The sequence below is a fragment of the Cynocephalus volans genome, chromosome 3, assembly GCF_027409185.1.
Source record: "Cynocephalus volans isolate mCynVol1 chromosome 3, mCynVol1.pri, whole genome shotgun sequence".
NCBI classification, from domain to species: domain Eukaryota; kingdom Metazoa; phylum Chordata; class Mammalia; order Dermoptera; family Cynocephalidae; genus Cynocephalus; species Cynocephalus volans.
Window position 1 is genome coordinate 17423998 of NC_084462.1, and position 17038 is coordinate 17441035.

Consider the following 17038-nt stretch of genomic DNA (forward strand, 5'->3'; position numbering starts at 1 on the left):
CTTGCTACCCATCAGTGCCTTGTGAAATTGCAGTTTCTCCCACCTCTTTTTATCTCATGGAACCTGAAGCTGACTTTAAAAGCAGTGAAGCACAGAACTGGCACACTCAGAGTTCACAGCCAAGGGGCATTTACAAACCTGAAACAGTGTTTTGAGATTGGAGAATAAAGTGTAATTTTAGGGCAGAGGACAAAGGCAAAATACCTGCCCTTGAGAAGCTAGGTCAGCTACTGCTGGGAGTAATTGTTGATCTTTGCAATTCCACGTCGACCCTCCCTGGAGTTTTGTGGCTGCCTGCCACAGGCTCGGCCAGGAGAAGGCCTCCGGGTTGACTGAGCTTCCCCAGGTATAAGGAAGGCACTTCGTGCTTTTCCTTTCTCATGAGCCTTAAATTTCTCTTATCCATCCGTGGTTTCTCTAAAATTATATAATTTGTTGCAGTCCTACCGTTCAGCTCATCCTGTGCCCCTTTAGTGTACATTTTTATGGTAATTGTTTGCTCTCATGTTGTTGAAACTAGTATACTAAGACACAGTTTTTCTAATTTTATGGCAGTAAAAAGGAAAAGGCACACAGTTCTATCACATTAACAGATTTTTTAACAGCTTTCAAAAAATTAACTTTTCACTGTTTTAAACATACTAATTGTAATTGTTTTACATAATTTGTAAATAAAAGCATTTCTGAAACACTTGTGCTTGCTTTAACTCTCTTCTGCTGGAGAAGTGGATTTCCCAGGGCCAGCCTTTTGTAGAGGAAGTTCCCAAGTACTGGTGTCGCCAGTGGTTACAGGCCCAGGGGGCGCTGAGGTGGGCCTGGGGCCCTCGGTTCTGGCCTTGTCTTGGTCTGGTCGCCAGATGACTGCTGGAGCCTGTACACGAGGGCTCTCCAAGTTTCTTGTGGGTCAGAGGTTGGAGCCTTGTTCTCCTTTTATTGAAGAGGGGCATAGATGTTAGAGGGTTGTTCTCCCCCTCATTCACACGGTAAAGGTTTCCTGGGGCTCAGCATTGACCTGGACACTGAGGAAGAGAAGGTGAATGTGGCCAAACACATGCTCAACACAGTTAAACTGAGTGGTTGGCTTAAGAAAAAGTTCTGGTGGCTGGCTGGTGAGCTCAGCTGAGCACAGCCTAAGGTTGAGGGTTTGGTTCCCTGTACTGGCCAGCCACCAAAAAACAATAATAAAGCAAAGGTGGAAGAAAAAGTTGCAATCAGGACCAGTCTTGGACAGCAGACATAACCTCCGGCACAGTCTCTGCCCTGATATGAATGGGCCTCTGCAGTCCTTTAGGCTCTGTAGGTAAATTTATTAAGCTGGACTTTTCATATTTGTACTTCATGGATCCAGTCTTTGTTTGAGTTCTATCAAAATGCAGGAGCAATTTCTGGTTTTTGACACCAGCCCTGGCTCTTAGCAGGGATGGTGCTGTCATCTTGCACTCTGGCTAGCTGCAGGTGCAGTCTGCCTTGGTTGTGTGAGTTCACAGTGCAGTGACTTCCCCAGGGACTACAGTGGAAAAGTTGAACACAGCATTTAAGCAGTAAATATGCCTGATCACTGTCAGAATCAGGCCTTGGGTGCAGTGCAGACTGACAGTGTGGGAAAAGGAGTTGGAAGTCATATCTTAACATCAGAAATGAAGGTCGTTTCAAGGTTGTTTTAGAAAGTCATCTTTGGAAAAAGCATTTGTAGCTGAGATTATGTCATTAAGCTTTAGTTAGCTGTTGGTGTTTGTCCCCTATGGTGGAAAAGATCGAAAGGCACAAAGCCCTCTGTGTGAGGGGGCCCCTGAGGTGGTTTTCAGGCCATTCCTGTGGCAGCCCCCTGTCCTGGGCTCAAGGTGGGAGAGGGGGATCCCACCCTGCAAAGAACAGTTGTAACCCTTGTCTGCCATCCTGGATGGGTCTCAGGCAGGCTCACCTGTAGATCAGATGAGGCATATTGAAGCCCTGGGGTTGCCATGGCATTATATGAGTGCCGGGACAGAGAGGCTCCACAGGTGCGTGGCACTGTCTTTATGTGCAGATGCCATCAGGAGGGCTGCCCTGCTGCCAGGGGCCCACCCAAACCACGTGAGCTGTCCTGTCCGAGGAGAGCAGAGAGTGTTAGGGGCGAGGCCAGCTTTGTAAACTGTGGTGCTAGTCCCAGTCCCCTGGGACCCAGCTGATGTCACCTGGGCAGGGCAGGGCTGAGTGCAGAGAGGTCTGCCTCCACCAGAACAGCAGGGAAAGCGTCCCCCCGCTGGCCGCGTGTCCTCCCACCAGGCCACCGGCCCCTCCCCAGCCCTGGGTAGCCCTGCCTTGAGAGAGATGGAGCCCAAGGACCAGCAGCTAGTGGTGAGCTACCCCTGCAAGTCCCCTGCTGGTCTCAGCTGCGCATGCCAAGTGAAGCTGCCTCCTCCTGTCCTCACCTCCCCTGACCCTCCTCCCCAGCACCTCCTGGGCTTGGGTCAGGTCTCTGGTAATCAGCCCAGGTCCCAGAGCCTAGGGCCCTGCTTCTGCTGTCTACTCTCCCTTCTGGGCCTAGCTGACCCCCTCTATACCACCCCCTTTTCACCCCGAGCCTCTAGACATCCATTTCACCCCTGCCCTCAGGAGCTCAGGGCCTGGACTGGGACCCCCAGATGGGGTGGATGGGCACTGTGCTCGTCAGCCCCTACCCTGGGCCTGACCCAGGACCCCCTGTTGGGCAACTTGAAACAGCCCATCTGACGGTTGAGTGAGCCAAGGCCAGGGACTTGCTTCAGACCTGTAGGCTGGTTATAGAGAAACCCAGTCATGATTGCCTCTCAGGGAGAACCATAGCTACTGTTTCTACCAGAGGAACTTGCCCCATTTTACAGAGGAGGAAACAGGTCCAGAGGGGGCCACAGCTCATATGTGGTCAAGGTGGATTTGAGGCCTAGGGTCAGTCTTATCCCAGAGGCTTCTGGTGGGCCTCCCTTAGAAAAGGGGAGGGGGCAGGCAAAGGCCATGGCTCTCCACTCGGGAAACAGTGCTCACCAGGGCTTTCAGTGCTTCTGAAAGTGCTCACTGGTATGAAGGGCCGTGCTTGGTTTGCATCTCTTCTGGTCGAGGGTAAAACAGGCAAGGTAGTCAGTTCCCTCAGCAGCTGTGTGACCTTGGCCAAGTTACTTCACCTCTCTGTGTCTCGGTCTCCCCATTTGTCCAGTGAGGGTTACTGTAACCATGTTCTCCTCTCCAAGGGTTATTGCAAGGCGTGAACAACCTCCTGTAAGTATTAAGAAGAGGTTAGAACAGAGCTTGAGGGAGTGCTTCGGCTTAGCTGTTGCCTTCACTTCTTCCATAAGAGCCTGAAGATCACAGGAGGAGGAAGGAAGAACAAGAAGGAGGGAGAGGAGGGCAAGAGGGAGAGTTATAGGCTGGAGGTCTTGGTGTTCGAGGAAGAAGAGGGAGCAATCTCTGATGGGTCCCTCAGAACACAGCTGCTCAGGTGTCCTGCCCACAGGTGGCGCTTCGAATCCGCCCACTCAATGATGCAGAACTGGAGGAGGGAGGCACCGTCATCGCCCACAAAGTGGGGGACCAGGTAAGGCTGGGGAACACAGAGGACATGTGCAAGGTGGTCACAAAGCTCACCCTACTGTGCACGCTTTATCTATATTACTCTTCCATTCATCACTCAACAAATGTTAACGTGGAGTGCTCACAGTGGCCAGGTTCCAGTTTAGGGGCCCACCCCCTCCAAGCTAACTTTCTGGGGTGGGGGGCAGACAATTAGCAAATAAATGTATAATGTCAGGGGGAGTCCAGTGCCACGAAGAAAAAGAAAGTGTCAAGGGGATCAGGCAAAGCCTCTCTGATGACCTTGAGGAGGTGGAGGTGTCAGGCTGAGGGGAGAGCTGGCACCCCGAAGCAGGAGTGGGCTTGGGCTGGTCCGTGTGAGAGGAGAGGGCAGTTCTAACAGTTCTGGGGCTACATCTGTGTTGTTGAAAAGGGCCCCTTGTGATTCTGTGGGGGTAGGGAACTGGCACCTGCCACATGGCCCAGGATTTCTGCTTCTTAGAAACAGGCTCAGAAGCTGAGCTATTGACACAGTTTAGAAATGTTTGTGCCCTTGGTTGTAACTTGCGAGAATAAATGCCAAATTTGGGGCAAAACAAAATTTTGTCAAGTGGATCAGATTTTCCCATTCACCGTTAGAAAGGCAGCTTCTGTGAGAAATGAAACGCGGCTCGTGGAGTATGTTTGCATCGAGGCAAAAGGCCCCAGATGCTGGTCAATAGCTGCCCACCCCAGTGGGGCACCCAGTCCTGAGCAGCAAGTCAGGAGGTTGGGGGAGTGATGCCTGCAGGAAGGTGAAATGAGTGTCTCAGGTATGTGAGCACCCCTGGGGGAGTGGACAGTTGTCAAAAGGGGGGGGTGAATTAGTGTTGAGTTCAGAAAAAATCTAAGCAAATAAAAGAAGACAGTTGTTAAACTGAGGGGAACAAAAAGTTTTTCAGGAAAGGAGAGTTTATGTCGACTTAATATGCAAACATGAATGTTGATCTAACTAAATTCACGATATAACTGCACTGGGAGGTGGGGCCGGGTGAGCTAAATCCTCATGGTGCACAGAGGCGAGTCAGGAACTGACAAAGAGCTGGTGAAGTCAGTTGCAGAAGACTGATTAAGGCGCCATGTTACTCAGAGACCAAAAAACCCAGAGAATCAGCTATAAGAATTGGGGCAAGTCGGGGTGGGCAGGGATTGTGGGCTTTGTGGAAGTCTTGCTTCGCTCTGTACCAAAGACACAGCTCACTTTTTAAAAAAATTTAGGTGAAATTTGCATAATGTAAAATTCACCAAAGTGAACAAACAATTCAGTGGCATTTAGTCCATCCACAATGTTGTGCAACCACCACCTCTATCTGCAAAACATTTTAATCACCCCTAAAGGAGACGCCACACCCATTAGCAGTCACTCCCCATCTCCCCTTCTCCAACCCCTGCAACCACCAGTCTGCTTTCCATTTATAGATTCAGGTCATATCATATGAATGGAATCATACAATATGCAGCCTTTTGCATCTGGCTTCTTTCACCTAGCATGTTTTTGAGGTTCATCCATGTTGTAGTATATTCATGTTTTCTTTTAACTTTTTATTTTGAAGTAAGTTCAGACTAATGGTAAGGTGGCAAGAATCTTACAAAGAGCTCCAGCATTCCCTGCATCCAGATTTCCCAAATGTTAACTTTTTACCACATTTGCTCTCTCTCCCCATGTGTACAAACTCCTTTTTTCTGGACCATTTGGAGTAAGTTGGGGCACAATGCCTCTCCACACCCAAACATTTCAGTGTGTTTCTTAAAAACAAGAACATTCTTGTATATGACCTCAGTACCGTGATCGAAATCAGGAAGTTCATGCTGATTTCATGTTATCTAATCTACAGATGCATTCAAATTTTGCTGATTTTTCTTAATAATGTTCTTTATAACAAAAGGAAAACATTTTTCTGGTCCGAGACCCAATGTGGTTGTTGTATTTTGAACACCCAGGCTTAGCCCTGTGCATGATCTCATTTACTCCTCACCTTAGCGGTGGGTTATCACCTCCATTTTACAGATGAGAAAACTGAGGCCCAGAGAGTTGAGGTAGCTTGCCCATGGCCTCCTAGCTAGTGAGTGGTGGAGCCAGGATGGGACACTAGGCTTCAGGGTTCCAGAGCTTGCTTTCTTAAACACTAGCATCCCACCCAACCCTCCCTGTGCTGGGCTGGGAGCCCCTTGGCTGGGGACATATCCGATTACATGCAGTCGGGGTGTGGGGGAAGGGAGCTGCCCACCGTGTCATCCTATCCTTTGATCATCTCCTTCCTTGGAAGGAGAAGAAAAGCATAAAGGAAAAGAAAGTTAGCTTATGTTATGGAAAAAGTGCTGGCCAGAAGCCAGGAGCAGCCCAGGGACCTGGTCCAGCCCCGCCACTGACTCCCCAAGAACCTCTGGCAGGCCCTGGTCTCCTGGGATCTCAGTTTCCAAAGAAGAGAACTGAGGGAGGGTCGGGTGGGGTGGTCAGATGGCGGGGCTCTTGATCCTGTCCAGTTGTGCCCTGCTAAGTCTGTGGTTCCTCTCAGGTGCCTCAGCTCCTAAATCCCCCACCAGCCAGGGAACCAGAATAACCACCAGAGTAACTTGGTTTCTAATTGCCCCTGTCCCCACCCCCTCAATTCCCTGGGAAAGGATCCTCTGAACCTCTCTGTCCCCAGAGACTCTAATGCACTTTGCTTCATAATTATGTATTTATATGAGATCAGAGATGGCCCTGGGGCAGCCTAGGCTCTCAGAGAAACAAAGAGCAGGTTGCAGAGCTTGGTTGGGTCCTTTTGTTCTCCCCTTTCCTGTGGGTGGCTTATCCCCCTGAGCAAGACCCAGGTGAGGTCAAGGCATGGAAAGACTCAGGATCTCATGGAAAGAGCACTGCAGCATAGTGGCCAGTGCAGCACCCTACAGTTTACAGAGCCCCTTCCCATCCCTGGTCCCATTAATCCATCAAAGGGCTTGTCACTGTGGGGCACTGGGACCAGGGGGGTTGTGTTATGCTGGGGTTGTGGTCACCGAGCTGGTAGCACCCAGGCATGGCTGCTGGATGGGAGTGCTGGGCTGCTGGACTGAGTGGTGAGTGTGTAGGAGCTGGGCGGCAGAGCCCCGCAGGCCTCAGAATACAAGTGGAGAGGGTGCCAGGGATTGAGGTGCGTGCACAGAGGCCTGCAGCCCTTCTTGGACCTGGACCAAGGCCTTGGATGTGGTCAAGGGCAGGGGCCAGGCCTGGCATCTTCCTGAGGTGCAGATCCTAGCTGGTTCTGACTGGCCCCTCCCCCACCCCTCCCTCTCACTGCTCCAAGACGGTGGTGCTTGTGGACCCTGGTGAGGACCCTGAGGACACGCTGCGCACACACCGGCCCCGCAAACGAACCTTCATCTTTGACACTGTTTTCGACCAGCACGCATCCCAGGTGCCCACCCACCCCTCCTACTCCCTTGGTCCCCTGTTAGGCTGGAGCCCTCCCTGGGAGGACTTGGTGGCCAGGCCCTCTTGGCCCTGTCTTTTCACATGGGAAGGAAAGGGATCCAGGCAGAGGCTTTATCGTACCCATTTCACAGGGGAAGGGACTGAGGCTCCCACAGGTCACACAGTGAGGCCCAGAGCTGGGCATTTGGACACAGTGTTTGGTCACACTCCCTCCTAGTCCTTCACGTCACCACCCCCCTGCTAAGGGCAAAATGCTGACCAATGTTATCACCTGACCTTACTTGGGAGAGGGACCTTGTTACCCCATGTCACAGAGGGGAGCCAGGACTCAGGGAGGAGTGACAGAGTGAAGGACACTCACTCCTGAGCTGGGCAGGTGGGACTTGAACCCAGGCCTCTCACAGAGGGAATATCATATCCACAGGGTGGTGGAGACTGGGGACTGTTTGGCCAGTGAAGGACGCAGGTTTCTATGCTCACACTAACCCCTGCACCCAAGTGATTTCCCTTCGCACATTGAAGTGACAGATTGGGGGTTCCCCTTGCATCCTGCATCAAACCTTCAATTTCTAAGAAGCCCCAGGCCCAGGTGTGCAAAGTTCTCTCCCAGTTATCTGTTGCTGTAGAACAAATCACTCCAAAGCTGGGTGGCCTAAAACTACCATTTATTGTCATCTTTCATGGTCCTGTGGGTTGACCAGGAACTGCTGGGCGCACTCTCACATGGCTGCAGTCAGACATGCAGGGTGTCAGGCAGACAGGGATATAGTCATCCGAAAGCTCTACTGGGACAAGTGTCCGTTATGTCACTCACTTGGCTCTAAGTGGATTCTGTCATTGGCTTGGGATTCTGCCGTGCTGCCAACTGGAGCACCTGTGTGTATCTTCATGTGGCTTGGGCTTCCTCACAGCATGGTGGCCTCAGAGCTACAAGAGGACCCAGCAGAAGCTGCCAGATCTCTTAAAGGTCTGGCCCACAACTGGCATGGCCTTGCTTCTGCCACACTTTACTGGTCAAGCCAGTCATTAAGTCTGGCTCGATTCAAGGGGTGCGGAATTAAACTCAACATCTCAGTGGAGAAATGGCAAAGAATTTGTGGCTAGCCTTAACCTACCACACTTTCTTTTCCTTCATTACACCCTAGTCCCCTCTTATCTGCCCACTGGACCCTGGCAGCCGAATTAACATGGACAGCATCTCAGGAAGGATGCTGAGCACACTAAAAGAGCCTGCTCAGAACACATCAGCCACGTGTTGCCATTAGGAATCTCCCCCTTGATTCAGGACACAGTCATGATTATAAAGCAGAATGGATGTCCTCAGCAATGGCAGCTCCAACTACTATCTGGGCAGCCAGGCTTGTTTTACTCTCAAGATCTTCGTAGAATTGAAAGTAGAGGGGATTTTATCATTAACATTCATTGAGCAGCTACTACATGCCAAGAGCTTTGCTCAAGGGCTTGACATACATCATTTTGCAACACTTATAGCAACCCTATAAAATACACGTAATATTATCCTTATTTTACAGATGAGGAAACTGAGGCTTAAGGAGGCCAACGACCTGCCTGAGGTCACACAGCTAGAGAGTTGCTGAACCAGGATTCAGTCTCAGACTATATAAGTCCAAAGCCAGAGGAAAGCAGTTTCAGCTTTGGAGTCTGTCCAACTTGCGCCTGGAGGCTGCCTCTACCTTCTGCAAGTTGGGTGACCAGTCAGGGCTGTGGGGACAGTTAGATGAAGTGATGAGCAGGGTAGGCACTCAAGAAGTGCACAGGAAGTGGTGACCACTGTTTCTGTCAAGTCCAGCCAAACCTACACACCCTTATACACCAGCCCTGTAGGGGGTCCTTTCTTGAATACCCCTATGGATGGGGAGCTCACTATCCCCACACACCTATTGCTAGGTATTGATACCTTATATCAACTTCTGCCTGCTTGAAATTTTTACTCCCTGGCGCCAGTTTTGTCCCATTAAGAGGGGTCATGATGCTATTCACAGACTTCCAAATGCCATGGCTGTCTTCCAGTCCCTTGCATCTTTTCGATTTCTCTCAATTTTTAAAGAAGCCCTGAAAAAGACTTACATGTGTTTAGTACCTAACTCATGGTGGGAGCTCTCACATACCTTCTCACTTAATCCTCCTTTGAAACCACCAAGTTAGATCAGCATCGTCTCCCATCATGATGCTCGTCACAGCTGAGACAGTGTGCCCAAGCTGCACAGCTACAGGACTGGGACTGGAACCCAGGCACATGTAATGCCCAAGCTCTTTCTAGACTTTCCTCTCCTGATATATGTCCCAGTATATGTCCAGAGAGATAGAACATTTACAGACACCATACACCTATTCCTTCCAAACAGCTCTGACTCTGGTTGGGCTGTCATTTGACTGTCCTTCTGTTTCTCCTCAGGAAGATGTGTACTGTGCCACCATCCAGCATCTAGTGGAAGGCATCATTTCTGGATACAATGCAACAGTGTTTGCCTACGGCCCCTCAGGTACTGTCGAGGGCAGTGTCTCTTGGAGTGAATGGGGTTGGTGGCAGCAGAGCTCTTCTAAACAGCACAAAGCACCTACTACATGCTGAGCTCTCTGCATTCATCTGCTCCTTCCATCCTTTCAGCAGCCCTGAAAGGCAGGTACAGTGAGATGAGAAAACTGAGCCTCGGAGATAAAGTGACTTCCCCAAGGTCATGCAGCTGTTGGGAGTGATTCTGGAATTCAGCCCAAGCCCACAATTGGCTGCCCAAGAGAACCCACGGATTTCTTTTCTGCAATTACAAGTTGGGCTTGACAAGTGTTTGCAAAGCTAAGCTACTTCTCTCACCCCTGAAAACTAGAATTACAGAGGGTCAGAGCCAGTTGGGCTCAGCCCTAACCCTATCTCTGTGCAGATAGGGAGTTGTGCAGATGGGGAAATGGAGGCCCTGAGAAGTGCCTTGCCCAAAGCCACAGCTCATTTATCTCTCATTTATTCATTCAACAAATGTTAACAAGCACCTACTATGTGCCAGGCTTTAGTGAAGAAAATAGCAATCTGGTCCTTGCCTATGTGGGGCAAACAGGTAAGGAGGAAGTCACGCATCCCCTGCAGAGAGGCACCTTCTAAAAAGTGTAATGTGTTAATTCCCTTGTTATGAGAACACAAATATCCAGAAAGAGAGTTTGGAAAAAAGGACAGAATTTCTCATGGTTTTTCCACTCTAGTACTATCTACACTTCTGCTTATTATCTTTCCAGTTTTCCTCCCTGAATTCAGGTTTTCTTCCACAGAGTAGTCATCAGATTGTTCACACAGTTGGTTGGTTTGTTTCCAAAATGGAAAATGAACATGTTAGAGTGTACACATTCCATTTGCACAATAAAGGCAGCTGGTGTGAACAGATGCCACGCGGGTTTACCTGTTTCTTAATGGCCAGTGCATCTGGGCAAAGTGTCTCAGCTCAACTCAGGAGTCCCCCACCCCCCACCTTCTCACAGGCACAGGGAAGACCCACACCATGCTAGGCAAGGATGCGGAGCCTGGTGTCTACCTGCAGACCCTCACGGACCTCTTCCAGGTCATTGAACAGACCCGTGACAACATGGACTACAGCGTGTCCATGTCTTACTTTGAGGTGAGCCTGCCCACCTGCCTCAGTTGCTTTGGCTTCAAAATGGGCGTGGTCACACCAGACCAAATGTAACTGTGCCTGTGAAGTCCTCAGCACTGCGTGTTACCCCAAAATTCTGTTTGGCCTCGTGGAAAGCCCCAGCCTTCAGGGTCAAAATTTCTCTGCAGTCTCAAAGCCCCAGTGGTATGTAAGTCCTTGTACTTCTTTCACACTGTGTTGCCAACCTTTCTGTTGCACCTCAGATTTATAATGAAGTGATCCGAGATCTCTTGAATCCATCCTCAGAGTTTCTGGAACTAAGGGAAGATTCTAGGGGCAGCATCCAGATTGCAGGCATCATGGAGGTCTCCACCTCAAATGCCCAAGAGGTAAGGGTCACAGGGACTCATGGAGGAAACATGGCTCAGCTATGGCAGCCACATACACCAGAGCTCACAAAGTCCTTCTCACTTGAGCTCACTGTGCAGAGACTGACACGCAGCTCCAAAGTTGTTTCCAAGCATCTGGACTTGATGTAAGGGAATGGCAAACATCTGCACCATGTCTCTCCCTCCTAGCCAGCACTCAGGGCAGACATCACCAATTGATCACATATTGTTCCCTTTCTCCAGTCACAGGTTCAGATCCTTTTCAACACAGCTCTCCAGGCAGTCGCAACCAATCAGAGTTGGCTCAGGTCTGAAATCTATTGGTCATCCCTGATCCTAATAATTGTTTCCTTAATGAAGGCAAATTGTAAACATTTCTACAGCCCTCTGTCTTTTCTGTCTACCTCCAATCTCTCTCTATGGCAGCCCACACTCCACAGTGCCCCCAGGCTGGGCTTCCTAAAACAGATATGGTTGGGCCTCCTACCTTCTGGCAAAACCTTCAGTGGTTTCTTATTTCCTCTGGAACCAGTACAGATCTCTCAACTTCAGCCCTTATTGACCATGTGCTCCAGACAGGCTGGCCCAGGCACCAGAATCTACCTGCCCTTACCATTGTTTCTTCTGAGCTTGGGGTGAGGGGCAGCTTTCTTGTGTACTGTGTAATCACAATGACTGTGTTGGTCTTCTCTCCATACATACTCTGCAGTCCTAGCATGAGTATGGCACATGGTAGGGGCTCAGAAGAGGCTTGTCATCTTGATTTTGCTGTTTGCATGGCAAATGGGTTTCAGCCCACCTGCTAACTCCAGCGAATTGATATAACTGCCTGGAGTTCTATAGTAAAAAGGGTTCTGGGACTGCTCTCAGCTCTGGGGAGAAGAGGTGGGTTCTCCATTGGTGATGTCTGCCATGGGTGGAGGAAGGAGAGGGGACAGTACAAGTGTCAGGAATCTGCCTTCCTGCTCAATTACTTGACTCAATTAATTAATCACTTCATACCACAAACCAGAAATGGCTTCCACCTGATGAGGTTCTGCCATAAGCATCCCACCCCCTCTTCTCTTGGCCAGGTGTTTCTGGAGGGTGCATGTGACCACTCCAGCAGCCCTCGACCACCTGTCTGCTTGCACTCTGTCCTCAGATCATGCAGCTCCTCACCAAGGGCAACCGGCAGCGCACACAGGAGCCCACGGCCACCAACAAGACGTCGTCCCGCTCCCACGCTGTGCTGCAGGTCACCGTGCATCAGCAGAGCCGCAGCACAGACCTGGTGGAGGAAGTGCACGTTGGGAGGCTCTTCATGGTGGACCTGGCAGGCTCTGAGCGGGCGTCCCAGGTTCTGGTCCCTCTGGCATTCCCACCACCCCTTTTCAAACTTCACTATAATTACTCACTGTGTGTCTGTCACCCCACAAATCTGTGGGCAGGACCTTGTCTGCCCTTGTCCAACCCTGTCTTCAGCACCTAGAACAACACCTGGCTTAGAAGAGGGGCTCACTAAATGTTTGTCAAGTGAATGAATTCTCAACAAGAGTTGCATGAGGGAGCCATTGAGCCAGTGTTTATGAAGGGCTCACTGCATGGCAGGGCTCTTCCTGGGCACTAGAGACACAAAGGTGAACGACACCCAGACTTGCCCTCGGGGAGCTCAGAGTCTCCCGGGGAGACGGGCATGTGAGCAGATAATTGCAGCACAGGGAGGCATGTGCTTTGGGATTCAGGGTCTGCACAGAGGCTGTGGGAGCACAGAGGAGGGTGGGGTGGTGGTTGTGGTTTCTGAGGGCTGAGTCTGAGAGGGTCATTAGGAGTTTAGTGGGTATTGCTTCTTGGTCTTTTGGTTAAGGTCAAGTGTAGGAGTTTGGTGGAGCACAAGGAAGAGCATTTCAGGTGGAGGGAACAGCATGTGCAGAGCGTGGGTGTTGGGAGGGTGGTACACAATTCACTATGGCATGACACGGTTGCAGCCCCGCTCACAGTCGCTGCTGAGGAAACCAGCCCCGGTGCTCCTCCCCCAAACTCCTGGCTCATCTTTCCTTCACTGTACCTGTCACTGGGAGTAGGCACTGTGCTCCCTGCCTGTTACCCCAGTGGCCTGAGCATTCCCTGAGGGCAGGAACCCAGCCCAGGACCAGGGACAGAGAAGGAGCTTGATGGAGGTGGTGGCAGAATAACAATCATACTATCAACAAGTGACATTTTCCACACCCCTTTAAGGCACCAGGCGCTAATCATTCATAGTCCAGGTAACCATCCCTGAGACAGATCAAGGTGGGCAGCGTCATGCCTATTTTACAGTGTGGAGGCTATGACTTGGGGGATGATGTGGCTTGCTGTGCACAAAGGTATCCCACGGTGGAGCCGAACTCTGAATCTGGGGAAACCTGACCCCAGACCGTGCTTTCCACTGCCGTGATATTTGCTGTCCAGTTTGCACCGTGTGCTCTGTATCTTTGGGGTTTGAGTGATCATTGAGTAGCTTCACTTGTTTGCTCCCTCGCTGCTCTGTGCCTAGCCCTGCCCTTGGTGCTTGGGCTGCTGACACAAGCAGGGCCTGGTCACCTGGCTCAGCATCACACTGTCCTAAAATATAGTGCATTAATAGAAAACTTGAGGTACAGTGAGGCCAACAGATCAGGGATCGACTGCCATTGAGAAGATAGTTTGTTACTCACAGCCATGCAGAGCCACACGGGATGCACCAGGGTTGGTCAGAAGGCAGGAGGATCAAGGGGAAAACGTGGCCGAGAGCCTTTATTCTGGTTTCTGCAGGAAGGAGCAGGTGAGGCAGGGTAAGTAATTAGGCTTAAGAATGGAGAGTTGAATAATTTTAGTGAACTTTGGGGCCTAGGGCTGTTCCTAGGTGTCTGGTTCCTGTCACTAGGGTGATTAGAGCAGGTCAATGGTGGCCAGAGTGTGGAGCCCCTTAGAGGAGGTGGTGGGGTGTGAAATCTGATTGGTTGGTTTGTAGATGAAATGTGTGCTCACAGGTGAGCCATTTACTATCTCTAGGAATTGGCTAACCCCAGGAGAGAGAGTCCCTCCAGGGTCAGCAAGGACCCAAATGTCAGTGCACTAGATACAGAAAATAAAAGACATGGTGTTAGTATACAGACAGATGAGGGTGCAGACAGTTTCATGGAGATGCAGCCCAGTGTGACATAGGAAACAGCACTGGGCCCTGAGCAGGAGCTAGGACATGGCTGTCCAGCCAGCTGGTCTTGGCCATGCCCTCAGGAGGGCTTGGCTCAAGGAGAGGGTACCAGTAGGGGATCCAGGCCCTGGGTCCTTGCTCTCTTTCTGCTCCAACTTGCTGTGTGCCTTTGAGCAGGCCACTGCCCCTCTCTGGGCCTTGGTGTTTTAGCTGTAATACTCAGAACGAGGTGGACCGTCTCTAGGGTCTGCTTGGCTCTCACAGACTGTCATTTCAACATAGAAAATCACTTGCAAAAGAGTTTGTTCTGGGGCACAAGGTCTCTGAAAAAGCCTCCTCCCTAGCCCTGCAGTACAGACACATGACACATGAGCAGCCTGGCCTGGGCCATGCCAGCAGCTCATGTCCTGCCCAGCACTGGGCACCACTTAATAAAAGACACAGCTAATGTTTACTGTTTGCTCAGGTGGCCCAGCTCTGTGCTGGCCGTTAACACACTTTATCCCATGAAATCCTCACCATAACTCTCTGAAGTTGGGATTATTACTCCTTTGGGCAAGTAAGGAAACTGAGACAGACTGGGAGATTTGTCCAAGATAAGAAGTTTATTTTTTATTTTTTAATTCATGCTTTCTCTCTTTTTTTATTTTTTCTTATTTTTTAAATTTAATTTCTCAGTATACATTGTAGTTGATTTTCATGCCCCTTTACCTGTCCCCCCGCCTCCCCCACGTCATATCTGTTCACTTGGCTTAAATAGTTCAAGGTATTTTTGTGGTTATTCTGTCTTCTTCCCTGCCCGAGATAAGCAGTTTAAACCACTCTCAAATCGTGCTCCTAGTCGACTCTAAAACCCGAGACCTTGAAAAGAAAATTATTTTTCTGATTCCAAATGTAATAGAAAGGGAGAGTTCAGAAAATTTGGAAAATATGGATGAGCAAAAGGAAGAAAATAAAAATCCCTATAATGACTGCCCTTTGAGGTCATTTTCCTAAAGGCAGTTTGGGGTCTGGGGTGTGTTCTCCCAGGCTCCTGCATGCATCTTCATTTGGCAGCCAGATGAACAGATGTTCATTTGGCACACAGTGATCAAGCACCTGCAGTGGGCCAGGCTCCTGCTAGTGTCCTGGGCTGTGGGACACACGGCCAGCAGGACTGATGGGTTCTGCCCTCATGGAGCTTACGTTGTAGTGGGGGAGCAGGTGGAAAAACACTGAGTGTATAAAAGAGTGAGATAATTGTCACCAGAGTTAAGTGACTTGAAGAAAATAAACAGAAAGATATGGGAAAGAGCAGTGACTGGTGCTGCAGTCTCCCCTTTAGAGAGTGAGTTCAGGGTGTGCTCTCTGAGAAGGGGACCTGAAGGATGAGAAAGTTTCAGGGTTGGGGAGAAGCACTTCATAAAACCGCGGTTGCTCTGCACAGAATCCCCTCTAACCTGTTTTTACCTCAGTTAACCATGAGCCTCTTTTCAACGATTGTCAATAGTTCTATAGCATCCCTTTTCACAGCTGTGTAGTACTCCACTGCAGAATCCTATGTCATTGTGTCTCTGTTCCAGAGGTTCATGAGTGTGATCAGTGCATGCAGAGCCCAAGCTTTTAGGACCAGTGTGGAATGGGTTATTCTATCCCCTGGGAATTGGGATGGAGGGATGGCAGGCAGCAAAGACTAAGATCTCCCCACTTGCCTGGCTTCTACCTGTGTAGACACAGAACCGAGGCAAAAGGATGAAGGAGGGTGCACACATCAACCGCTCCCTGCTGGCACTGGGCAACTGCATCAATGCACTCAGCGAGAAAGGCAGCAGCCGGTCGCAGTATGTGAACTTCCGAGATAGCAAGCTCACGCGCCTGCTGAAGGTAGGTAGCCTGGGACAGTAGGGGGCCGGCCGCAGCAGTTGACTCTACATCTTTCAGGAGATACTGGCCTTGAGAGAGGCTCAGACCTGAGTCTTAGGGCCCTTCCAGAAACCCTGAAGGCAGGAAAACTCCATCTCTAGCCACTGCCTGACTCCCTCTATCCATCCCTCTGATTATGGTCCAGCCCATGCTTGCATACCCCTGGTGACAGGGAGCTTACTACTTTCCTGAGGCTGTCTGTCCCATCATGGACGGCTCTGATGGTGAGAAAATCCCCCTTTATACTGAGCTGAATGCTGTAACTGCCATTCTACAGCAAGGTGCAGCACAAACAAATAGGCAAAGCAGTAAATAAATGTGCCTGTAAATTGCACCTCTTGGTCTAATCTGCTCTTATCAGAGGGGAAGTCAGATAGGGGGCCTAAAACAGGTCCCACTTCATCCCAAGAGTCACCTCTTTGAGGACTGACCCCCTGGTCCCCAGTATCAGTTATCCTTTTCAGGGTTTGGAGCAGGAACCTCAGGAGGGCCTGGTGATGGGTGGGGGAGGGCCAGTGCCACTTGGCAAGAGGGGCCCATGAGGCTCCATCACCCCAACTCCATGGCTTCCACCAAGCAGGATGCCCTGGGAGGGAACAGCCGGACAGTGATGATCGCCCACATTAGCCCAGCCAGCACCTGCTTTGAGGAGTCACGGACCACCCTGCTCTACGCCTACAGGGCGAAGAACATCAAGACCAGGGTAAGCCACTTGCTCGCTTGATGACTCTCTCACTCATTCACTCGCCCACTCATTCATTTGCTCATCCACTCATTCACTCATTCATTCACTCATTCACTCACTCATTCACTCATTCATTTGCTCACTCACTCTCTTGCTCACTTGCCCACTCCTGGGTGGCCGTATGGGGGTGGTTGCCAAATACAGACCCTGAAGCTTGTCGGCATCTGTTTGCCTCCTTTACTGCTGTTCCTAGCTGGGTGACCTTGGATAAGTTTATTAACCCCTCTGTGCCCCACTTTCATCCTCTCTGAAGTGGGGAGGATGAAAATAATA

At 50.3% G+C, this 17038-nt stretch overlaps 1 protein-coding gene across 1 annotated transcript in view; it reads left to right on the forward strand.

Moving 5' to 3' along the window:
* Window positions 1-1961: 1961 nt before the first annotated feature.
* The window catches only part of LOC134372469 (kinesin-like protein KIF19), a 49386-nt gene continuing 34309 nt past the window's right edge, over window positions 1962-17038 (forward strand). The window contains exons 1-10 of the mRNA XM_063089961.1: window positions 1962-2000; window positions 2266-2337; window positions 3470-3550; window positions 6849-6959; window positions 9393-9480; window positions 10463-10599; window positions 10839-10964; window positions 12109-12303; window positions 15829-15981; window positions 16601-16723. Coding sequence (XP_062946031.1) covers window positions 1962-2000; window positions 2266-2337; window positions 3470-3550; window positions 6849-6959; window positions 9393-9480; window positions 10463-10599; window positions 10839-10964; window positions 12109-12303; window positions 15829-15981; window positions 16601-16723 — 1125 coding nt within the window. The remainder of the gene's footprint in view (window positions 2001-2265; window positions 2338-3469; window positions 3551-6848; window positions 6960-9392; window positions 9481-10462; window positions 10600-10838; window positions 10965-12108; window positions 12304-15828; window positions 15982-16600; window positions 16724-17038) is intronic.